This window comes from Phocoena phocoena, chromosome 1, assembly GCF_963924675.1.
Source record: "Phocoena phocoena chromosome 1, mPhoPho1.1, whole genome shotgun sequence".
Classification (NCBI taxonomy): Eukaryota; Metazoa; Chordata; class Mammalia; order Artiodactyla; family Phocoenidae; genus Phocoena; species Phocoena phocoena.
Window position 1 is genome coordinate 130,559,542 of NC_089219.1, and position 26,666 is coordinate 130,586,207.

The following is a 26,666-nucleotide window of genomic DNA, read 5'->3' on the forward strand; positions in this document are numbered from 1 at the left end:
CAACAGCCAGGTCATGGAAGCAACCTAAATGCCCATTGACAGACAAATGGATAAAGAAGATGTGGTACATATATACAATGGAATATTACTCAGCCATAAAAAGGAACGAAATTGGATCATTTGTAGAGACGTGGATGCATCTAGAGACTGTCATACAGGGCTTCCCTGGTGGCTCAGTGGTTGAGAGTCCGCCTGCCAATGCAGGGGACATGGGTTCGTGCCCCGGTCCGGGAAGATCCCACATGCCACAGAGTGGCTGGGCCTGTGAGCCATGGCTGCTGGGCCTGTGCATCCGGAGCGACGGGAGAGGCCCACAGCAGTGAGAGGCCCACGTACCGCAAAAAAAAAAAAAAAAAAAAAAAAAAGAGACTGTCATACAGAGTCAAGTAAGTGAGAAAGAGAAAAACAAATATTGTATATTAAAGCATATATGTGGAACCTAGAAAATGGTACAGATGAACTGGTCTGCAGAGCAGAAATTGAGACACAGAAGGAGAGAAAAAACGTATGGACACCAAGGGGGGAAAGCAGCAAGGGGTGGGGGTGGTGGTGTGATGAATTGGACAATTGGGATTGACACGTATACACTGATGTGTATAAAATGGCTGACCAACAAGAAAAAAAAATAATTAAAAGAAACAAAGAAAAATAACGGATTTTTGAATGAATAGGAGGATTATATATGGACTGATATGTGTAATACAAAAAATGTTAACTGGAGAGTCTAGGTGGTGGGTATATGGGTGTTCTACATATAATTATTTAAACTTTTATGTATGTTTTAAAATTTTTATAATAAGATGTTGAGAAGAGAGCATTTAGGTGTGTCCTTCCTATAGACTTCGCATTTAAAAAATTAATTCCAAAACACCTGGGTTGCTGCTATTGTGATGTAATCTTTTCTTCTGTATGTCTTCTAACGAGATGCAGCTTGCATAAACGTGAGTGCTATTGGTTTCTGTATTTTAACTTTTGTATCCAGCCACCTTATTGAATTTTTTGCTTATAATAGTTTTTCATCTGATTAATGATCTCCCCAAGTAAGATCACCTTTCTCATTTCTTTCCCATCTACATAAGCTTTATTTTTTTTTCTCTTGTCTAACTGCATTGGGCAGTACCTCCAAGATAATGTTAAATTATGGAACTCATAGAGGACATCTCTGCCTTGCTTTTTAGCTTTACTGTAAATTCTTCTCATGCTTCCAATGCTGCCTTCTGAATATACGTCTGGAGTCTCCTGTGAATGATTTAGGAGACTCAAGTGTTACTGATGAGACACCTGAACACTTCAGTGCGAACGTCCATTTCAAGTTGGCACCATCCAAGCCAGGTTCCAGGAATATGCCCACCCCACTCCTTAAAAAAAAAAAAAAGGGAAAAAATGACTGGACCATCAGGTACAGCTCTGCAAACCAACACGTATGGCATTTAGAGAATGGACTTTGGGGTCTGATAGACATGGGTTCAAATCTCAGCTCTGCCATTTCTGAGGTATGCGGTGTGAGGGCCACCTCCCCTGCCTGAACTGCAAGTGTCTTCGGGGAATCGAAGGGGACACTGTTGAGTTTAGCATCTAGCACAGTGAGGCTGTTCTCATTCACCAGCATGGGGGAGGGCAGGGCCTGGTACTCTGCATTGCCAACACAAGAAAGTTTGTAAGCTGGTGGGATATCACATGTGCATAGCAAGTAGTCTGAAAAGACATCCATTAAGCTGAGAACTGTGGTCACTTCTAAGGAGTGGGATAGAAGGGATATATTCCAGTAGGCTGAATATTTGTAAAGGGCAAGTTTTATATCTGTACCTTGAAATATATACAGATGTTTAAAGAAAACCAACTAAGAAACAAAAGTAAATAAAACGGGCGGGGGGGTATGTAAGATGCCAAGGATGGCAGGAATCCTAGTATGTCTGAGTCCCCTTGACAAGGTCTGTTCCTCCAGTGATGAGAAGTGTTCTCCCTCTGAAGGAAGCCCTTGCTGACCCTACACGGAGCAGACCCTGGAGTCAAGATCACCCCACTCCTCCTCTACCCTACTCTCCCACCCTCTTACTTCTTTTTTTGCTTGAGTTAGTCCTGATTTAGTTTAGATATCCACACTCCTTTGAAGCCACTTGTCTCAGTGAAGACATGCCCACTCCCAGACTCAATATGTGAATCTTAATTAATCTAAGCTAGGGGCGCTTCTAATGTAGTCCACAGACCACCCCTACCAAGGGTCCGTGGATGGAATGCATGGGATTCACAATCTTGCATTGGGAAAAAAGAAAAAAAAAAAACCTTTCATTAAACTCCAACTGAAATTTAACATTTCCTTCTATTATGAATGTAAGAACAAACCACAGTATCATTAGCAGTAACTTTTGACTTTGTCACCAATGGAAATCACAAATATTTTCATATCACAAAACAGTTATTACAGGTATCTCAGAACACTGTTTACCTTCATCACTACTTAAAAATTATGGTTGTTATAGATCAGCTGCTAGATTTTGTTATTTAGTGCACTAATGAAGCAAGTTTATTCCTGTATCACTTAAAAAGTGTATTTTTTGATATAGTTGGTTTCTTTTGTAATCCGGTCATTTCATTCTATGCAATTAAATAGAGTATTCTGGGAAGGGGTCCCTAGGTTTCACCAGACTGCCAAAGGGGCCCATGGCACAGAAAAGGTGAATAAACCCCGGTCTAAGCCAATGCTGGCAATTCCATTATCCGAGTTGGAGACTACTTAGGAAGTGTCATGTGACCTAGTGTGTTACATTCACAATGAGATGCAATGGGACATCTGTTGGAGGGAGAGTAGAGTCCCTCTTGGGAAAGGTTTCTTAAGAGGAGACACAAGGAAGTCAAACTTTCTTCCTCTGCTTCTTAGTGTCTGATCATGTGAGCTGGGAATTTCTTCCACCATTGGGCAGCCATGTGAAGAGCAGCTGATCCACCTGAGATGCAGAAAAGACTGATGGGAGAGGCCTGGGTTTTTGTGGATGTGGTTGATCTGGTGAATTAGCCAGACAGGAACCTCCCTACTTCTAGACGCCTGTTATCAATCAATAAATTCCTTAAGATTTAAAAAAAAAAAAAAAAAAAATTTACATGTACCACAATGTTCATTGCAGCACCTGGCTATTCACAATAGCCAGGACATGGAAGCAACCTAAGTGTCCATTGACAGATGAATGGATAAAAAAGATGTGGCACATATATACAATGGAATATTACTCAGCCATAAAAAGGAACAAAATTGAGTTGTTTGTATTGAGGTGGATGGACCTAGAATCTGTCATACAGTGTGAAGTTAAGTCAGAAAAAGAAAAACAAATACCGTATGCTAACACATACATATGGAATTTTAAAAAGCAGTACTGACGAACCTAGTGGCAGGGCAGGAATAAAGACACAGACATAGAGAACAGATCTGAGGGCACAGTGGGGGAAGGGGAAGCTGGGATGAAGTGAGAGAGTAGCAATGACATATATACACTACCAAATGTAAAATGGCTAGTGGGAAGCTACTGCATAGCACAAGGAGATCAACTTGATGCTTTGTGACGACCTAGAGGGATGGGATAGGGAGGGTGGGAGGGAGGCTTAAGAGGGAGGGGATATGGGGATATATGTATACAAACAGCTGATTAACTTTGTTGTACAGCAGGAACTAACACAACATTGTAAAGCATTTATACTCCAGTAAAGATGTGAAAAAAAAAAAGAAAAGAAGAAAATACTCATACAAGTATTCTGAAAAACACCATGCTGCTTCTTCATATCTATGGATTATTACTCTTGGGCTTGCCTGGTATTGAGATAGCTGGTACTCAATAACTGAAAGAGCTTCAGATGCTGGCGTGATTCTAAAGATGACTAATTTGTACTTGGTTTAATTCTCCCTGCAGTTTTGTAGGTTAGGTCACCACCTGAAAGTGAAAATTCTAAGATGCTGTATGACAATGATGATATTTTTTAGCAATAAAAATAACTAACATTTATTGAGCACATAGTATGTGCCAGTGTGTTAAGTTACCTTATTAACTGTTATAGTGACATATTAACTCATTTAATTCTTTAAACTTGTTGAGGTAGGTGCTAGTGGTATCACCCCTAATAATTCACATTTTAAGTCAAGCTGGATTCAGGCCAAAGGCCTAATGAATCAAAGTAGAACAATTAATTCTAGTCTAGGATCACCTATATCCTAACATATTTTACAACGTTTTTTGCCTTGCTAATCTTTTATTCCCATAAGGACTCAAATTCCTCTATAGAAAATTCCCATTTTTTTTTTTCCCTCCCATCAAAGAAACAATAGACTATCTTAGTCAGGACTTCCAGGTCATACTGATATATTTTTACTTGTATTCCATTCTTATTATAAGAAGGTCTAACTTAAATTTTGTTAGGTAAGTCCATAGAGAGACCAAACATAAAAAAATCAAGAACTATAGTCACAAAAACTAAATATATTTTGCCCCTATTCAAAGGCAAGTCAAAAGACCAAATGTATATGTATGAAACACCCTTTCAATATACATTAAATCTCATTAAAATGTAGTATATGCTTTCTATATGATGTACTGTTTCCATGGACTTGGCTCTCAAAACTCTCTTTAACTAAAAACACTCAAAGATTTCCAAGAAATGCAATGTCTGAAGTCCTGGAACTGTACTGTACTAAAATGCCTAGAACGAACACCTGCAAAGAAAGGAAAATGCTGATTTGAGTTCCATGAAGAAGATGAAATGGGTATTGGCAGACACTTAATAGAAACTCTGCAATAGTGAATACAGTTTAGGGTATGGACCTATTGTGATGAGAGAAAATGAATCTTTTCATGATTGAGAGTATAGTACAAACTGCCACCAAAAGAAGAAAGCAGGTGGACAATGAAATAAAGCGACATAATCATGACTCAAGTGAAAAATAATTGGATTTTTACATATTCCAATCTTTTAAAAATTACTATTAATGCTTTTAATTAGGATTGAGAAAGTTTCACTTGGGGTATTCTGGTGTTTTTGAGCCCCTTATTCTTCTTCACAGAGGAAGGCTGGATTTCTTTCCCCTTATATCTTAAACTTCCTATACTGTATCTATCTGGCACTGTTAATGGAGAAGTAACACTGGAAGCAGACAGACATTCTGAAATGTATTCCGGATTACACTGTACAGTCAGGTTATTACAACCATTACAACAAATGTGAGTTATTCAGGGACAATCTGGACCAGTTGAGGTTCTGAGAGCTCTAGAGGGACGTATGAAAAACAAGAGGGGTGGGTACAGATGTGGAATCCACACCCCATTTTCAGTATATAATCTGAGTCTAGAAAGAAACAGAATAATATTGGCATTTAGCTAGAACTTAAAAAAAATTTTTTTAAGTTAAATCTATATGCTGTGTTGATTTTGTGAACCATTTTATCCTTCTCAAAAAATAACGAGATTAGAATATAGCAGGATGGCTAATGTGGGAGTTTTTTAGTTTCAGTGTCAGATGAGGGAATGTGGTGACCTCCTTATAGCTTGTATGAATTAACAATTTTTTAGAGACATACTTCCCTGGCCCATGAAGTACTTGCTATGTGTTGTGTCAAAAGCAAGAAGCCCTGACATTAAGAAGTTAGGAAAACAGGATGAACAATAAGTGATACATAGTGGGCACCAGTGTTTGAAATAGTGCTGATTCAACTTGGCATACAAAGGACATGTCCAGCATTACTATATATACTAAAACCAAAATGGCAAATGGAGCTCCAGTACTGTATATATGGAATTATATCAGGAGCAAATAGCCAAATAAAATGTACTCCTGCTTCAATGACTCTCTCTCTTTAGACCAATTCTGTTTGCAGTCTTGGTGGAAAACTGCCATGGCTTTTTAGTCTCTTCAAATACAAAAATCTAAAAGCCATGATTTAATCTATGTTGCACAATATCTAACATACAAAATTCAATACAAGATTTAACTTTAACAGGACACCATCTATATTCTTTAAAAGAGAAAAGAAAAACTGCTAAAATTTTATGGAAAGATACAGGCAACTTTATTAAACTCAAAGTCTTACTACCTAAGTTTGGGGAAAGGACGTTTCCTTTTAAGCTGAAAGTTACCATAGGTTCATACCTTGAAGCAGGAGGCTCTATAAAGGAGCTGGACAACGTGCCCAATGCTAGTTTTAGAGGCTTGAGGAAACCGTGGCTCCAACCTTTGCACCACAAAGAGAACCAATACTTTTCTTGACAAAGCAGAACCATCTTCTAAGGCCAGGAGAACCAGCTTTAGAGCTTCCTCCTGCATTGCTAGGAAAAGTTGAGCAAAACCAAAATTTATCATGTACAGAGATAAGATAAAGCCATTTCTTAGAAGGGAAACATTTAATAATTTCTACAGGTACCACTTCATTAATGGGCAACACAACAACAACCAATATTCAGTTATACTTTTGAACCATTTGGGGGCAATTTTTTATTACATTCCATATACTTTATTTAAGAAAGCAGATAAAAGATTAATACAGTTAGAGAAAACCTCTATCAAAATGAATAAACTTTTGGCAGTAAAAGTTTTAAGTATCCTGAAAAACTGACATGGAATTACCCAAGCCATGACTGTGGGATACCAAGTGGGATATTACTTGATAACAACAGAATATTGTAAAGAACTAGCCTTTGTACATCACTTATAGTTCCTACACTATAAATACTTTTAGAATTACTAGTATAGTAAATATCAAACTTTAATTATATACCTGGTCCAAGGAACTGGCAGCCTCTAGCTCTGACTGCTGCCCAAAGATTGGAAGAGAGTTGCTGAGGATTCTGGTGCTGGAGAATGAGCTCTGTAACTGTTCGTTCACCTAAAGATCGAGCTGCCCTCATGGCACGAATCCTGCCTTCTTCTTCTACTAGTTGGCAGTGGACCAGAGTCACCAGCTTCCTCTGCATTGGGCGACTCAGAACACTCTGAGTAGTGCTATTCAGACCCACTCCTTTAAAACAGAAAATATAGTTATTTCTAGGTTTCCAATGTAATTTTAGAGTCCAGAAAAACTTCCTCTGATGGGCTGATTGACTTATGGCTATGTGGAATAGTTCTGGGTTCTATCAGAATATTTAAAATAAACAATACAAATTACACAAGTGAAGCCTAGTTTGCATTTTAAAAGTATACAAAAGTTGTTATTGCATGCAAATGTAACACTCATGACATTAAATATATTATTCATTTTAATCATGGAGAAATAAAGAAAAAAAGGCCAGTCAATATTAATAATTAAAAACCCAAATCTTGACCAAGTGAGAGTGTGGCATGGACTTAATATATACTACCAAACGTAAAATAGATAGCTAGTGGGAAGCAGCCGCATAGCACAGGGAGATCAGCGCGGTGCTTTGTGACCATCTAGAGGGGTGGGATAGGGACGGTGGGAGGGAGACGCAAGAGGGAGGAGATATGGGGATATATATATATATGTGTATAGCTGATTCACTTTGTTATAAAGCAGAAACTAACACACAATTGTAAAGCAATTATACTCCAATAAAGATGTTAAAAAAACAAAACAAAAAAAACACCCAAATCTTGAGGTCCTAACAGGTCTGGTATATTTCCTAGTGGTTAAGCTCACCTTCCTAATAAAAACAAGCCATAATGGCAAGATAGTAATGGCAACTTCCAGTTTTATTGTACCCCCAACAGCATACCACACAAAACTGGATAGAAGGCTGACAATTTAGAGTTGTCAAATGATAGAGAGCCCTTCTGAAACCACTTTATACTTACTTTTGCAACTCATTCAAAAAATGTTTCCAATAAATAGTACATAAACTTTAAACTCACTACTTTATTTGATGTGGTTTGTAATATTATTTAGCACCAGTGGGTTTGGCTTACAATAAATAAATGAATTTCATTAACATTCACTTATAGCTCACAGTTTTTATGGTAACAAAAGCATCTTTAATGAACACGTGCTCAGCATGGATAATTTCATCTGATTTACCTCTAGCACTGCTGAGTGGTTTCAGGTACAGTGCTAATTCTTCTACACACTTCTTGGCTTCCTCATAATGCTTTGTATCTTCAACCCCACTACACAAAGTAATGGGCTGCTGTTCAGGAACCTAGAGGTAAAAAAAAGGTGTGTTTGAGTGCTCACTAATTAATTATAATCAAATGTTTTATTGAGTATGTTTTATGCACTCCTATTCTAACACTGGTAACATCAAAACTCCCATTAAATTTACTGAATTCTTTCAAAAGATCTTTTATATACATACACACAAAATTACTGCATTAAAAATTTTTTGTTTTGTTTCTGTAACAGCTTTATTGAGATATAACTTGCATATCATGTAATTGACCCATTTAAGGTATATAATTCAATGACTTTAAGTATATTCTCAGTTATACAACCATCACAATTTTAGAACATTTTCATAGCCCCCCCAAAAGAACCCCATAGTCACCCCTGCCATATTTCCTCCCAAACCCCTCCAGCATAGGAAAAAACTAATCTATTTTCTGTCTCTACGGATTTGCCTATTTTGGACATTTCATATAAACAGAATCATATAATAACTTCCAAAGTAGCTGTACCATTTTGCATTTCCACCAGCAATACATGAGAGTCTCTCTTGCTTCCCATCCTCACCAGTATTTCGTGCTGTCAATGTTTTGAATTTTAGCTATTCTAATTTATGTGTAGTGGTAGCTCACTGTTGTTGTTTTCACAATTTTTAAAGATTATATTCTATTTATAGTTACTATAAAATGTTGGCTATATCCCCCTTGTTGTACAATATATCCTTGTAGCTTATTTATTTTATACATAGTAGTTTGTACCTCTGATTGTTGTTTTAATCTGCAATTCTTTAATGACAAACAATGCTGAGCAAGCTTTTATTTGCTCATTTGCCACCTGCATATCTTCTTTGGTGAAGCGTCCAGATCTTTGCCCATTTAAAAACCACGTTCTTTTTATAATTGAGTTGTAAGGGTTCTTAGATACAAGTTTCTTACAGATATATGATTTACAATTATTTTCTCCCATTCTGTGGGTTGTTCTCTCACTCTCTTGACAGTGTCTTTTGAAGCACTAAGTTTTTTGTTTTGTTTTGGCCATACCACGTGGCTTGTGGGATCTTAGTTCCCCAACCAGAAATTGAACCCAGGCCCTCAGCAATGAAAGCGTGGAGTCCTAACCAATGGACTGCCAGGAAATTCCCTGAAACACTAAGTTTTCAATTTTGATTTAGTTTCATTTATCTTTTGTTCCTTGTGCTTCTGGTGTCATAGCTAAAAAAATACTGCCTAGGGACTTCCCTGGTGGTTCAGTGGTTAAGACTCCATGCTCCCAATGTAGGGGTCCCGGGTTCAATCCCTGGCCAGGGAACTAGATCCTACATGCATGCCACAACTAAGGAGCCCACGTGCCACAACTAAGGAGCCTGTGTGCCGCAACAAAGGAGCCAGTGAGCTGCAATTAAGGAGCCCTCGAGCTGCAACTAAAGAAACCCGTTTACCGCAACTAAGACCTGGCACAACCAAATAAATAAATAAACAAAAAAACCACTGCCTACTCCAAGGTCACAAAGATTTATGCAAATATTTTGTTTTACGAGTTCTGCAGTTTTAGCTCTTACTTTTAGCCTTTGATCTATTTTGATTTAATTTCTGTATATGGTGTGAAGTAGTGGTCCAAATTCATTCTTTTGCATTTGGATATCCAGTTTGCTCAGCGCCATTAGTTGGAAAGACTGTCCTTTCCCCGTTGAATGGTTTCGGCAATCTTGTAAAAAGTCATTTGACCATATATATGGGTTTATTTCTGGACTCTCTATTCTATTCCATTGATCTAAATGCCAATCTTTATGCCAGCACCACACTATCTTGATCACTAGAGTTTTGCAGTTTCAAAATCAGGAAGTGTGATTCCTTCAAATTTGTTCTGCTTTTAAGACTGTTTTGGCTATTTAGGGTCCCCTGTGAGTCTATATAAATTTTAGGATGGGTTTTTCTATTTCTTCAAAAAACATCATTGGGATTTTGAAAAAGCTTACATTGAATCCGTTGATTGCTTTGGGTAGTACTGTCATCTTAGTAATATTAAGTCTGTGAACAGGTGATCTCTTTCCATTTATTTATGTCTTCTTTAATTTCTTTAAGCAATGTTTTATTTTCAATGTACAAGTCTTTCACCTCCTTCGCTAAATTTATTCCTAAGTCTTTTATTCTTTTTGATGCTACTGTAAGTGAAATTATTTTCTTAATTTCCTTTTGGATTGTTCATTGTTAGTGTACAGAAATGAAACCGATTTTTGCATGTTAACTTTGTATCCTGCAACTTTGCTTAATTCATTTATTACTTCTAACAGTTTTTTAATGGAGATCTGTGGGGTTAAAATAATGGCTATTATGGATTAAAATGTCCTATCCTCAAATTTCATAAACATTAGTTGTTACAGTTAAGACATGACAAGGTCTTACTCATTTTGTAGAAAAAGAATTAGTTCATCCTTAGACAACTTTATGAGAAAAAGTAAGTCTTGGTTATTTGTTATTAAAATATTATATTACTAAAATTGTTATCCCCAATAAGTCTATTTTAAAAACATTTCCAAAATGTCATAATGGAATTTTCAAAACAAAAAGAGAAATGATTATGAAATGAAAAATTAAGTACAGGAAGAGAAGAAAAACAATCAAATGCAATTTCCCTCTGACAAATATTAATATTTTGTAGTATTGGCGACATCATCAAGATAGATTTGTAAATAAAGTAAGTTTTCCTTTTTTTTTGGCTGCACCATGTGCATGCAGGATCCTAGTTTCCCAACCAAGGACTGAACTACTCCCCCCGCAGTAGAAGCACAGAGTCCCAACCACGGGACCGCCAGGGAAGTCCCAGTAAGTTTTCCTTTTGAATAAGCTGTTCTAAAACTGCTCTCTTTATCTCCTACATACATAATATCAACCTTCCCTACTTTTTATCAACTTATAGGAAGACTAATCTAGCAAATATTAGTGGTATCAATATAAATATTAATGTACAAAGTTCCAGTATATGTATTTGGAAAATGATTTATGGTAAACATATGATACTTTAGATTCACACTATGCAAATTAACAGTGAGGGGTTGTTTAAGTGAATCATACCTAACTCTGAAAAGCCTGCTTCCCTTGGCTTTGTGAAACCTTCTGAAGATACTATTGATCTCTACCGTGAGAATACTGACACAAAACTTTCAGAGTACTACCTTCAGAATTACTAGAGTAACTTTTATATTTAGATACTTAGAGGTATTTGCTTCTACTCTAGACAAATGGTTCCCAAAGGCTGTGTTCTATAGTTTTCGTCACTTTCTTGATCTTTCATTTCAGTTAGTGTCTACTAAGTAAAACAGTCTGAAGCAGCTTCACTTTTCCTATTAAGTAAAATGCAATTATTTTGTGAATAATATCTTCTTCACTATTAAGAAGTTCTTGTGACTTACCTCTTAGGTTTCTCTAATGATCTGATAGCTAAGGTTGTTGAGAAAGTCTGACCACCAGACTGAACGAATGTTACTGTACAGTGACTGAGAAACACTGCACCACCATAACAAATCTCCTTAACGTACTGAAATAAAGGATCTGCACAGTACTGAACAAAATTTTATCTATTTAAATAGAAGACAGGAGGAGCTTCAAGATGGCGGAAGAGTAAGATGTGGAGATCACCTTCCTCCCCACAAATACATCGGAAATACATCTACATGTGGAACAACTCCTACAGAACACTTACTGAACAATGGCAGAAGAATTCAGACCTCTCAAAAGGCAATAAACTCCCCACGTACCTGGGTAGGGCAAAAGAAAAAACAGAGACAAAAGAATAGGGACGGGACCTGCATCAGTGGGAGGGAGCTGTGAAGGAGGAAAGGTTTACACACACTAGGAAGGCCCTTCACGGGCAGAGACTGCGGGAGGCGGAGTGGGGAAGCTTCGGAGCCACGGAAGAGAGCACAGCAACGGGGGTGCGGCGGGCAAAGTGGAGAGATTCCCGCACAGAGAATCAGTGCCAACCAGCACTCACCAGCCCAAGAGGCTTGTCTGCTCACCTGCGGGATGGGCGGGGCTGGGAGCTGAGGCTCCGGCTTCGGAGGGCGGATCCCAGGGAGAGGACTGGGGTTGGCTGCGTGAACACAGCCTGAAGGGGGCTAGGGCACCACAGCTAGCCGGGAGTGTGTCTGGGAAAAGGTCTGGAGCTGCTGAAGAGGCAAGAGACGTTTTCTTGCCTCTTTGTTTCCTGGTGCGCGAGGAGAGGGGATTAAGAGTGCTGCCTAAACGAGCTCCAGAGATGGGCGCAAGCCACGGCTATCAGCGCGGACCCCAGAGATGAGCATGAGACGCTAAGCTTGTGTGCAAGCACAGGTCACTACCCACACCTCCCCGCCCTGGAGCCTGTGCAACCGGTCACTGGCGTCTCAGGATAGTGAAACATCACGCCAGCCTGTCACCGCAGGCTCACCCAGCATTCCGTAACCCTGCCCCCGCAGTGAGCCAGAGCCCCCTAATCAGCTGCTACTTTAACCCCATCATGTCTGGGCAGGGATCAGATGCCCTCAGGCGACCTACACGCAGAGGCGGGGCCACATTCAAAGCTGAATCCCAGGAGCTGTGAGAACAAGAAGAGAAAGGGAAATCTCTCCCAGCAGCCTCAGGAGCAGCGGATTAAATCTCCACAATCAACTTGATGTACCCTGCATCTGTGGAATACCTGAAGGAACAACGAATCATACCAACTTGAGGCGGCGGACTTTGGGAACAACGATATATATATATATTTTTCCCTTTTCCTCTTTTTGTGACTGCGTATGTGTATGCTTCTGTGTGTGATACTGTCTGTGTAACTTTGCTTTTACCATTTGTCCTAGGGTTCCGTCTCTCCATTTATTTATTTTTTTTAAGATGTCGGGGGTAGGAGTTTATTAATTTATTTATTTTTGCTGTTTGGGTCTTCGTTTCTGTGCGAGGGGTTTCTCTAGTTGTGGCAAGCGGGGGCCACTCTTCATCGTGGTGCGTGGGCCTCTCACTATCGCGGCCTCTCTTTTTGCGGAGCACAGGCTCCAGACCCGCAGGCTCAGTAGTTGTGGCTCACGGGCCAAGTTGCTCCGCGGCATGTGGGATCCTCCCAGACCAGGGCTTGAACCCGTGTACCCTGCATTAGCAGGCAGATTCTCAACCACTGTGCCACCAGGGAAGCCCCATTTTTTTTTTTTTTTTAAGTATAATTTTTAGTGCTTGTTATCATTGGTGGATTTGTTTTGGGTTTGGTTGCTCTTTTTTTTTTTCTATCACTTAAAAATTTTTATTTTTAATAATTATTTTCTATTTTAATAACTTTATTTTCCTCCCTCTATCCCTCCCTTCCTCCCTCCCTCCCTTTCTTTCTCCCTTTTACTCTGAGCCATGTGGATGACAGGGTCTTGGTGCTCCGGCTGGGCATCAGGCCTGAACCTCTGAGATGGGAGAGCTGAGTTCAGGACATTGGTCCACCAGAGACCTCCCAGCTCCACGTAATATCAAATGGCAAAAATCTCCCAGAGATCTCCAACTCAACGCCAAGACCCAGCTCCACTCAATGACCAGCAAGCTACAGTGCTGAACACCCTATGCCAAACAACTAGCAAGACAGGAACACAACCCCACCCATCAGCAAAGAGGCTGCCTAAAATCATAATAAGGTCACAGACACCCCAAAACACACCACCAGATGCAGACCTGACCACCAGAAAGACAAAATCCAGCCGCATCCACCAGAACACAGGCAACAGTACCCTCCACCAGGAAGCCTACACAACCCACTGAACGAATCATAGCCACTGGGGGCAGATACCAAAAACAACGGGAACTACAAACCTGGGGCCTGCGAAAAGGAGACCCCAAACACAGTAAGTGAAGCAAAAGGAGAAGACAGAGAAACACACAGCAGATGAAGGAGCAAGGTAAAAACCGACGAGACCAAACAAATGAAGAGGAAATAGGCAGTCTACCTGAAAAAGAATTCAGAGTAATGACAGTAAAGATGATCCACAATCTTTGAAACAGAATGGAGAAAATACAAGAAACATTTAACAAGAACCTAGAAGAACTAAGGAGCAAACAAACAATGATGAACACTACAATAAATGAAATTACAAATTCTCTGGAAGGAATCAGTAGAATAACTGAGGCAGAAGAACAGATAAGTAACTTGGAAGAGAAAATAGTGGAAATAACTACTGCAGAACAGAATAAAGAAAAAAGAATGAAAATGATTGAGAACAGTCTCAGAGACATCTGGGACAACATTAAAGGCACGAACATTCGAATTCTAGGGGTCCCAGAAGAAGAAGAGAAAAAGAAAAGGACTTTAAAAATATTTGAAGAGATTACAGTTGAAAACTTCCCTAATATGGGAAAGGAAATAGTTAATCAAGTCCAGGAGGCACAGAGAGTCCCATACAGGATAAATCCAAGGAGAGACAGGCCAAGACACACATTAATCAAACTACCAAAAATTAAATACAAAGAAAAAATATTAAAAGCAGGAAGGGAAAAATAACAAATAACATACAATGGAATCCCAATAAAGTTAGCTAATACTTCAGCAGAAACTCTGCAAGCCAGAGGGACTGGCAGGACATATTTAAAGTGATGAAAGGGAAAAACCTACAACCAAGATTACTCTACACAGCAAGGTCCTCGTTCAGATTCGACAGAGAAATTAAAACCTTTACAGACAAGCAAAAGCTAAGAGAGTTCAGCACCACCAAACCAGCTTTAAAACAAATGCTAAAGGAACTTCTCTAGGCACGAAACATAAGAAAAGGAAAACACCCACAAAAACAAACCCAAAACAATTAAGAAAATGGTAATAGGAACACACATATTGATAATTACCTTCAATGTAAATGGATTAAATGCTCCAACCAAAAGACATAGACTGGCTGAATGGATACATAAACAAGACCCATATATATGCTGTCTATAAGAGACCCACTTCAGACCTAGGGACACATACAGACTGAAAGTGAGGGGACGGAAAAAGATATTCCATGCAAATGGAAATCAAAAGAAAGCTGGGGCTTCCCTGGTGGCGCAGTGGTTGAGAGCCCACCTGCAGATGCAGGGGACATGGGTTCATGCCCTGGTCCAGGAAGATCCCACATGCCGCGGAACGGCTGGGCCCATGAGCCATGGCCGCTGAGCCTGTGCATCCGGAGCCGGTGCTCTGCAACATGTGAGGCCACAAAAGTGAGAGGCCCACGTACCACACAAAACAAACAAAAAAAAGCTGGAGTAGCAATTCTCATATCAGACAAAATAGACTTTAAAACAAAGACTATTACAAGAGACAAAGAAGAACACTACATAATGATCAAGGGATCGATCCAAGAAGAAGACAGAACAACTGTAAATATTTATGCACCCAACATAGGAGCACCTCAATACATAAGGCAAATACTAACAGCCATAAATGGGGAAATTGACAGTAACACAATCATAGTAGGGGACTTTACCACTCCTGTTTCACCAATGGACACATCATCCAAAATGAAAATAAATAAGGAAACACAAGTTTTAAATGAGACATTAAACAAGATGGACTTAATTGATATTTACAGGACATTCCATTCAAAAACAACAGAATACACTTTCTTCTCAAGCGCCCATGGAACATTCTCCAGGATAGATCATATCTTGCATCACAAACCAAGCCTTGGTAAATTTAACAAAACTGAAATCATATCAAGTATCTTTTCTGACCACAACGCTATGAGACTACATATCAATTACAGGAAAAAAATCTGTAAAAAAAATACAAACACATGGAGGCTAAACGGTACACTACCTAATAACCAAGAGATCACTGAAGAAATCAAGGAGGAAACAAAAAAATACCTAGAAACAAATGACAATGAAAACACGATGACCCAAAACCTGTGAGAGGCAGCAAAAGCAGCTCTAAGAGGGAAGTTTATAGCAATACAATCCTGCCTTAAGAAACAAGAAACATCTCAAATAAACAACCTAACCTTACACCTAAAGCAATTAGCAAAAGAACAAAAAACCCCCAAAGTTAGCAAAAGGAAAGAAATCATAAAGATCAGATCAGAAATAAATGAAAAAGGAATGAAAGAAACAAGAGCAAACATCAATAAAACTAAAAGCTCATTCTCTGAGAAGATAAACAAAATTGATAAACCATTAGCCAGACTTACCAAGAAAAAAATGGAGAACACTCAAATCAATAGAATTAGAAATGAAAAAGGAGAAGTAAAAACTGACACTGAAGAAATACAAAGGATCATGAGAGATTACTACAAGCAACTATATGTCAATAAAATGGATAACCTGGAAGAAATGGACAAATTGTTAGAAAAGCATAACCTCCTGAGACTGAACCAGGAAGAAATAGAAAATATAAACAGACCAATCACAAGCACTGAAATTGAAACTGTGATTAAAAATCTTCCAACAAACAAAAGCCCAGGACCAGATGGCTTCATAGGTGAATTCTATCAAACATTTAGAGACGAGCTAACACCTATCCTTCTCAAACTCTTCCAAAGTATAGCAGAGGGAGGAACACTCCCAAACTCATTCTAAGAGGCCACCATCACTCTGATACCAAAACAAGACAAATATGTCACAAAGAAAGAAAACTACAGGCCAATATCACAGATGAACATAGATGCAAAAATCCTCAACAAAATAGTAGTAAGCAGAATCCAATAGCACATTAAAAGGATCATATACCATGATCAAGTGGGGTTTATCCCAGGAATGCAAGGATTCTTCAATATATGCAAATCAATCAATGTGATACACCATATTAACAAATTGAAGAATAAGAGCCATATGACCATCTCAATTGATGCAGAAAAGGCTATTGACAAAATTCAACACCCATTTATGAAAAAACCCTCCAGAAAGTAGGCATAGAGGGAACTTACCTAAACATAATAAAGGCCATATATGACAAACCCACAGCCAACATCGTCCTCAATGGTGAAAATCTGAAACCATTTCCACTAAGATCAGGAACAAGACAAGGTTGCCCACTCTCACCACTATTAATCAACATAGGTTTGGAAGTTTTAGCCACAGCAATCAGAGAAGAAAAGGAAATGAAAGGAATCCAAATCGGAAAAGAAGAAGTAAAGCTGTCACTGTGTGCAGATAACATGATACTTTACATAGAGAATCCTAAAGATGCCACCAAAAAACTACTACTAATCAATGAACTCGGTAAAGTAGCAGGATACAAAATTAATGCACAGAAATCTCTTGCATTCCTATACACTAATGATGAAAAATCTGAAAGTGAAATTAAGGAAACTCCCATTTACCACTGCAACAAAAAGAATCAAATACCTAGGAATAAACCTACCTAGGGAGACAAAAGACCTGTATGCAGAAAACTATAAGACACTGATGAAAGAAATTAAAGATGATACCAATAGATGGAGAGATATTCCATGTTCTTGGATTGGAAGAATCAATATTGTGAAAATGACTATACTACCCAAAGCAATCTACAGATTCAACGCAATTCCTATCAAACTACTACTGGCATTTTTCACAGAACTAGAACAAAAAATTTCACAATTTGTATGGAAAAACAAAAGACCCTGAATAGCCAAAGCAATCTTGAGAACAAAAAACTGAGCTGGAGGAATCAGGCTCCCTGCCTTCAGACAATACTACAAAGCTACAGTAATCAAGACAGTATGGTACTGGAATAAAAACAGAAATACAGATCAGTGAAACAGGACAGAAAGCCCAAAGATAAACCCATGCACATATGTTCACCTTATTTTTGATAAAGGAGAAAAGAATATACAATGGAGAAAAGACTGCCTCTTCAATAAGTGGTGCTGGGAAAACTGGACAGCTACATGTGAAAGAATGAACACTCCCTAACACCATACACAAAAATAAACTCAAAATGGATTAAAGACCTAAATGTAAGGCTAGACACTATAAAACTCTTAAAGAAAAACAAAGGCAGAACACTTTATAACATAAATCACAGCAAGATCCTTTTAGATCCACCTCCTAGAAAAATGGAAATAAAAACAAAAATAAACAAATGGGACCTAATGAAACTTCAAAGCTTTTGCACAGCAAAGGAAACCATAAACAAGACGAAAAAACAACCCTCAGAATGGGAGAAGATATTTGCAAATGAAGCAACTGACAAAGGATTAATCTCCAAAACTTACAAGCAGCTCACGAAGCTCAACATCAAAAAGTCAAACAACCCAATCCAAAAATGGGCAGAAGACCTAAATAGACATTTCTCCAAAGAAGATATGCAGATTGCCAACAAACACATGAAAGAATGCTCAACATCATTAATCATTAGAGAAATGCAAATCAAAACTACCATTGAGATATCATCTCACACCAGTCAGAATGGCCATGATCAAAAAATCTACAAACAGTAAATGCTGGAGAGGGTGTGGAGAAAAGGGAACCCTCTTACACTGCTGGTGGGAATGTAAATTGATACAGCCACTACAGAGAACAGTATGGAAGTTCCTTAAAAAACTAAAAATAGAACTACCATACGACCTAGCAATTCCACTACTGGGCATATACCCTGAGAAAACCATAATTCAAAAAGATACATGTACCACAATGTTCATTGCAGTGTTATTTACAATAGCCAGGACATGGAATCAACCTAAGTGTCCTTCGAAAGATGAATGGATAAAGAAGATGTGGCACATATATACAATGGAATATTACTCAGCCATAAAAAGAAACGAAACTGAGTTACTTGCCGTGAGGTGGATGCACCTAGAGTCTGTCATACACAGTGAAGTAAGTCCGAAAGAGAAAAACAAATACCGTATGCACATATATATGGAATGTAAGAAAATTTGTTTAAAAAAATTGTCATGAAGAACCTAGGGGAGGACAGGAATAAAGACAGAGACCTACTACAGAATGAACTTGAGGGGGGACAGGGAAGGGTAAGCTGGGACAAAGTGAGAAAGTGGCATGGACATATATACACTACCAAATGTAAAACTAATAGCTAGCGGGAAGCAGCCGCATAGCACAGGGAGATCAGCTCAGTGCTTTGTGACCACCTGGGGGGGCGGATAAGGAGGGTGGGAGGGAGGGAGATGCAAGAGGGAAGAGATATGTTGATATATGTATATGTATAGCTGATTCACTTTGTTAGAAAGCAGAAACTAACACACCACTGTAAAGCAATTATACTCCAATAAAGATGTTAAAAAACAAAAACAAAAACAGAATGCAATATTACCAGATATTAACAAGTTTCCCTCGGGAGGAAAAAACACACATACAGAAATTTAAAAGGATAACAAATTACTCAACTTACCTGAGCACCCACTAGCTGCAGCAATGCTGAGTTTACTGGGAGGAGTTCAATGTCTGTATTGATAGTGGTCTGGTCAAATGGGCAAGCCTTGCGGTGGAGTTTGTTCAGGCACATCTTGCAGACAGTATGGCCACAACCCAAACTGATGGGCTTTCGAATTGTTTCGTCGAAAGTCTGAGTGCAAATTGGGCAGGAGAGGAAATCCGTCCACTGTGGAGCTTGTACAGGCATTGTTTCTGGAGTTACAATTCACTCACACACACAAAATCTAAAGCAAAGATTCCACTGGAATCAAAATCTTTGAAAAAAGTTTATCTTTTCTTTTTTTTAAATATCTTCTGTAAATACAGTCAGCACATAGTGTGAAATATTACCTGAAAAACAAAGAAAAAAAAATGAGCATCTTCCTTTTCAATTAAACTGTACATTCTCACCTTACTACCTATAAGATTTTATAACACATTTATATCAACATAGTCCACATCTCTGCATTTTTACAAAGTGAGAGCCATAATAAAACATCTAGTCTTATCCCCTTATTTTAGAGATGGGGAGTAGACCCCAAAAAGAGGAGATAACTTGCTGAGGGTGACAAGTTAGTAATAAAGTTAGATCCAAGATGTAAGTCTCTCAAGTTTATCTAAGTCTATGATTGTTTTATATTTTAAAATTAGCCTTTTTAAGATAGCTAATAATATTCTGATCTGAACATGTTAATATGTTCAGCTGTGAAAATTTATCAAGCTTTACACTTAGGCGTATTCATTTCGGTGTATGTTACACCCTAATAAAGAGTCTCAAAAAAACTGGCCTAAAATAAAATCTACCTTAATACTTTATCATCAAATTTAGTGTGGGTAATGAGATAAAAAGAAACCGTGGGGTTCTTTTTAAGGTTTATTTATTTTATTATTATTTTTTTTGCAGTACGTGGGCCTCTCACTGTTGTAGCCTCTCCCATCGCGGAGCACAGGCTCCAGACGCGCAGGTTCAACGGCCATGGCTCACGGGCCCGGCCGCTCAGCATGTGGGATCTTCCTGGACTGGAGCACGAACCCGCGTCCCCTGCATCGGCAGGCGGACTCTCAACCACTGCGCCACCAGGGAAGCCCTAAGGTTTATTTTTAAGAGTTTTATTTACTGGTAAAGATCTTTTAAGCCTCTGTTACGGCTTATACTTGTTGCTACCGTATGTTGTTTTAGAACACAGTGAAAAGTATTTACTTCAAAAGATTTTTTAAATTCCCAAATTTAAGAATGATAGGTCAATACAGTTAACCAGAACACATATACAGTCAAATTTCACTGTCTACCCTCTCTTTTTGGTAGGGGATAAAAACCAAATCACAAAACTTATCACCTGCATCTAACAGAAATTTTCTTTACATACAAAACCTAACCTGAAGTTTCTAGCACACATCTTAAACAATACCTGCAGTACTTACTCTAACTGTAGCTTCTAAAAATGAGAACTGGTGTACAGAATAAAGTAACATAGTGTTACACGTTCTTAACGATTTGATTATGCTCAGCAGAGACTGCTTACAAAGATGGAAACAAAAATGTCACTTAAGCTGTAATTATTAGAAAAGTAAATTATCTACACATTTTACTCTTCGAGCATTACATTTAATTAATGTTTTATTGAAGTAACTCAACCTTAAATGCAAGCCCATTATTGAGAGAACAATTTCTATTAGGTATGCTAAAAATTTTATCCATTCATTCAACAAATATTTACTAAGCACTACTACTACTGTGTGCCAGACTCTGAATTGTTAGGGAAATAGTGAAACAGCATACTCATAGTATCTGCCTTCTGGGTAACCTCAGCTTTGTCTGGGTTCTGCGAAGTGTGCTATCAGATAAATGGACAGTGGAAAAAAAATTTAAGGACCTAAACAGTTACCAAGTTAATTTCACATTTAGGATCTAAAATTAAAGTTATCTGAGTATATGTCCAAATTGCCCTTGCAATAATAAAAAAGTGAATAAAGAAATTGCCCACATTTTGATTTCTATAATGTTTTAATTATAAATAATTTAAATAAAATGCATCTGCAAACAGAATGAGTAGCTACAAGTATGTTTATATTAAATTATTACTTAATGAGACTACCATCCAGAGTGCTAAAAAAGAAAATACAGTATCTAAACACTCAACTGTACAGTCAAATGATACAATTACAATTGTACATGGGGTTGCAGAATGCTCCAAAATAAAGGAGAAAAAGTGTTTGAAAGACATAATATTCAGAACGAGGACTGGATATTAGTCAGAAATGTTTGCTGAAGTTGATTAAGTTGATAAAGTGTCATCCATACGAACTTTTCTATAGATTAGCATGGCAGTTTAAAATAATGCTTACAGGGGGCTTCCCTGGTGGCGCAGTGGTGGAGAGTCCACCTGCCGATGCGGGGGACACGGGTTCGTGCCCCGGTCCGGGAGGCTCCCACATGCCGCGGAGCGGCTGGGCCCGTGAGCCATGGACGCTGAGCCTGCGCGTCCGGAGCCTGTGCTCCGCAAAGGGAGAGGCCACAGCAGCGAGAGGCCCGCGTACCGCAAAGAAAAAAAAAAAAAATGCCTACAAAGAATCTGATCTTAAGTTAACCTTTACTTGAGTTGAGTTAATGGTTCTTTCCTTTTTACCAGTATGACCTTGTAGAGCACTTAAAATTTGTTAATTAATCATAAAACAAAGTTAAAACACAGCACTTTATTTCCTTAAACACTATAAAATTACAGAAACCCCAAAGAGCAGAAAATATAAACGTTTTATTGCACAATCATTATAATTTTTACTATTTATACAGCTAACTGCTTTACATAGAACAAAATTATAAAAGGTAGGTAACTACTGTTATCCCATTTTACAGATACAGTCGACCCCTGAACAACATGGGTTTTAATAGCAAGGGTCCACTTATGCACGGATTTTTTTTTTCAATAGTAAATACTGCAGTACTACATGATCTGCAGTCGGCTGAATCCTTGGATGTGGAAGTGCAGATGAGGAGGAACCGCATATACGGAGAACCGATTATAAATTATACACAGATTTTCAACTGAGCAGAGGGTCAGCACCCCTAACCCCCGTGTTCAACTGTCAACTCCATGAGAAATGGACGTTTAGTGAGGCTGAATAAGCTAAAAACAAATAGAGATGCAATATTAACCCAGACAGTCTGGCTCAAAACCCGAACGCTTAACCATATCACCACCCACAGATTAAAGGTTAAAAAAGGAAGAATTACTTGCAGGTTCATTCAAAAACCAATGTCACAAAAATGAAATTTTTAAAAATTTTAATTTTTTTTGAAAGTTAAAAAGGAAAAGACCAGTGTCACAAAGCTGCTAATAGCTATTTTTTTAAAAATATTTATTTATTTATTTATTTGGCTGTGTTGGATCTTAGTTGCAGCACACGGGATCTTCGTTGTGGCATGCAGGATCTTTCGTTGTGGTACACGGGCTACAGAGTGTGCAAGCTCAGTAGTTGTGGCACGTGGGCTCCTAAGATGTGGTATGTGGGTTTAACTGCCCTGCGGCATGTGGGATCTTAGTTCCTGACCAGGGATTGAACCTGCATCTCTTGCATTCTAAGGTGGATTCTTAAACACTGGACCACCAAGGAAGTCCCCTAATAGCTATTTATTGACTTCACAGTAATTTCGTTCTTCTGGCAGACAACCCTGTTGACAAATCTAATGATTAGGTCATTGTTCTAATCTTACTTGTCTTCTCAACAAGATATGAAACATGACTATTCCCCCCTTCTTGAAAGTGTCAATGAACCACACTCCCCTCATCCTTGCCAACTCACTGGCTTTGATCTCTTAAACTCCTAAATGCTGAAGTGAGTTATCAGGGTTCTATCTTGAGTTTCCTTTTCTCATCATTCTCCAGTTAAAAATCTTGAAATGGCTTCCTATTACATTGAGAATAAAATCTGGATATTATATTCTGGTTTACAAAGCCGTAAGTGATAAGACCTGTAATTCTCTCTCCAACTTCAGTTTCTAACACTTGTCTCCATCACTCTACTATCCTTCAGCTACTCACGTGAAGCTTGTTCCTATCTTAGGATATTAGTACTAGCTAGTCTCTCTGTCTAATCTTTGAATTCAAGGCCATTCTTTATCATTTAGATGTCACCAAAAATTTCAACTCCTCAGAACTCCCTGACCACTTAAAATGCTAAAATAATCTCTTAAGTCACTCTCTAGTCCATCACTGTACTTAAATTCTCTACAAAATAGTTCTACCATCTATAAATTATACTTTCTTATATTTTTATTTGTTTACTCAATGTCTATCTTATATTAGAATGTAGACTTCATGAGGACAGAGACCTAATCTGCCTTGTTCACTATGAAAGCTATAGCTTGTTTCTCACTACAATTTAGGCACAGTAAAAATTTTTCATTTCATTTCAAAGAGTTCAGAGACCTGTGAAAATCTATTCATAGATCTCTTGGGTATTTAAAGACTCCAGGTTAAGAAAGTCTAACCTACATTAGTGTTTCATGAATCTTAGAATTACAGCAAGTATTTGGAGATTTACTACATATCCAGCACAGTAGAATACAGAAAACAGGCAGAAAATATGGTCAACATCAGTTTTACAGACTTAAAATACCTCAATGCTCTCCCATGTGATTTCAGATCAGTGCTGTTATAACAAATTTTCCAAATTATTCTGTCATAACAAGAACTATTTAAAACAGAATTCTAAATCATTGATAAAAGATACCTTAGAGAACATCTACTTCTAGCCTAATTTTTCAAGATGAGGCAACTAACATTTATTTATATCTCTATCAGTAATAAGTGTTATTAAGCTTTTTCAAACACCTCTTTTCGTTTAATCTTTAAAACCCAAAGAAGTTGGAATCATTTTCCTTCTTCTCACAGAGAAATAAAATAACATTCAGAGAATCTGTCCACGGTCATACAGTTAGTAAGTGGCAAAGTCAAAACACATCAACTTCAGGCCAGTACTTGACATTCAAGTCTATGCACTTTCCACTATACCAACTTGACATGGAGGATACCAAAGACAAGTAAAAGAGCTTCACTCAAAGTCATACAGCTTAATAATGGCAAAGCCAGGATCAGAAAGTTTCCTGAATCCTACTTTTAGTATCCCCTGATCCCCCACTGGATTACGTTGAACATAAAGCCATCACTGAATATCTGAAAGATTAAAAAATATCCTTGCATATTAAAACTACAGTTAACAATATCTGGCACTGATTACAGTATCCATCAACCTTGGAAATGCTACATAAAGCTGTTTATATACAACATGCTCATTCTTCTAGGAATAAGATCCATGACTTATCAGATTCTTAAAGATGTGTTTTGTTTGGAGAGGGAGGGAAAGGGAAGATAAGAATCACTGATCCAGGCATATTGAAATAAAATAACTGTTGAAAACTTAAGAATATAGAAAAAATAAAAGTAATAATTTATAAGAACATATATTTTCTCTGTATTTACACTACAATCTCATCAGACTCTTAAAAAAAGGTTAAGTAATATATGATCACGTGGGTCAAAAATAATTTTAATAATTACAGTGAAATATCTCCCTCCCAGGGCTGTCTCCCACCTCTCTAGTCCTCATTCCCACCCCACCTCCACAGATAAGCCATTATACTTTCCTTTTAGTTTCTTTATCCAAATTGGTTGATTTACAAATATATATTAAGTGGCAAAAAAGGATTTTAATGCTACTATTTACAACTCTTCTCTTTCTTCATTAAACCAGTTTTTCTGAGAAATTATACCCAGAAATCTTTTTTCCATTCCCAGTAAAAATTAAACATTAGCTACTTGCAAAAAAATTTTTATTCGTCTTTATTACATGCTCAGTATTGGAGATAAAAAATGGTGAGCAAATCATTCCAAGTCTGCATGGGGCTAACATTATTTCCTTCATTAGCTACACAAACAATAATGATACAACTAAATAACATGACTGCAAGTTATGGTAAATGATATGCAGGTAAGGGACAGGGAGATATAAGCACATTTAACTGAGATAATCTAACCAAGTGGGGGTGAGGTTGTGGGTAGGGTATTGCTTCCCTGCAGAAGTGATATTTATGTTAAGATTTGAAGACAAAGGCTGAATAAAAGTTATGGAAAGAATAATACGTAATATGTGTATGAAGATTTTAGGTAAAGGAAAAGCATAACCACAGGTTCTGAGACTAGACAGAATATAATACAACTGGGGAGCTTGAAAAAAACCAAAGCAACAAGGAAGCCAGAAACAAAACAAAACAAAACAAAATAAACAGAGAGCAAAAGAGAAAGATATGGGATGAGACTAAATAATTAAAAGGAACCAAAAACTACAGGATCTTTTAACTCATAGTATGGTATTTGGTCATAATGTGAAGAGTAATGTGAAGGCACTGAAGAGGCAGGAGATGACCCACTTCACTGTTTCTAACACAGGGTATGCCTATACTATGAAAACATATGGAATAATTAAAAAGAGAATTAGTTAAGCATGTAGAAACGTTAAGTAAAAGCAAAACTTTAAGATCAATAAATACGATGTCATTTGTGTTGGGGAAAATAATTCTACGTATTAGTCTTGGTATTAATGAATATAAATGGATGAAGAAAAAGGTCTGGAAAGATATCTAACAAACTTAACAGCAGTTACACAGTTGGGCAACTTACAAAATGTATATAATCACGAATTACTTAATATAAGTGCAAAAAATTTGAAAGAATGAAAACGAGAAGACAAGAGCACATTTAGAACACAATTTAGGCTCTAAGATAAATTACTATAAGGCTATTCAAAATATTTTTCCTTATAAAATTGACCTTTTACAAATCATCAAAACTTATTTCTTTTAAAAATTAATTAAAAACCCTTTAATAACTTTTCTAGAATTTATGTTTCAAAGAACTAGTATAATTTATTACTTTTATGTATCATTTCCATCTGTATTAACCTAGTAAAATGAAGTATAGAGTTCTAACCTCTTAAATTTTCCAGTAAAATAGTTCTTAGAGATATATAACAAACTTGATATAGTTAACATTCAGAATCAGCACCCATATCGTCACTAAAAATATAAGCATTCGTCTAACCATAAAGATAGGTTTGAGAGACTAAGGGGAAAATAGTATTTTAAAAGTTTGATTTTGCCTAGGAAAGTTGATGGTTAAGAACAGTAAGTCGCTCTTTGATGATTCTATTTCAATCATCAAAGTCATAAACCAAAGATTTTTTAAAGACTACAA

General features: G+C 37.6%; 1 protein-coding gene across 4 annotated transcripts in view; it reads right to left on the bottom strand.

Annotated features, from left to right (window-relative positions):
* Window positions 1-19,624, bottom strand: part of RC3H1 (ring finger and CCCH-type domains 1) — a 56,097-nt gene extending 36,473 nt beyond the window's left edge. For all 4 annotated transcript variants that reach the window (XM_065877940.1, XM_065877932.1, XM_065877925.1 and 1 more), the window contains exons 1-4: window positions 19,394-19,624; window positions 8,006-8,126; window positions 6,752-6,991; window positions 6,127-6,302 (exon numbers count right to left, since the gene is read on the bottom strand). In XM_065877940.1, the coding sequence (XP_065734012.1) occupies window positions 6,127-6,302; window positions 6,752-6,991; window positions 8,006-8,126; window positions 19,394-19,624 (768 nt within the window). The remainder of the gene's footprint in view (window positions 1-6,126; window positions 6,303-6,751; window positions 6,992-8,005; window positions 8,127-19,393) is intronic.
* Window positions 19,625-26,666: the final 7,042 nt, after the last annotated feature.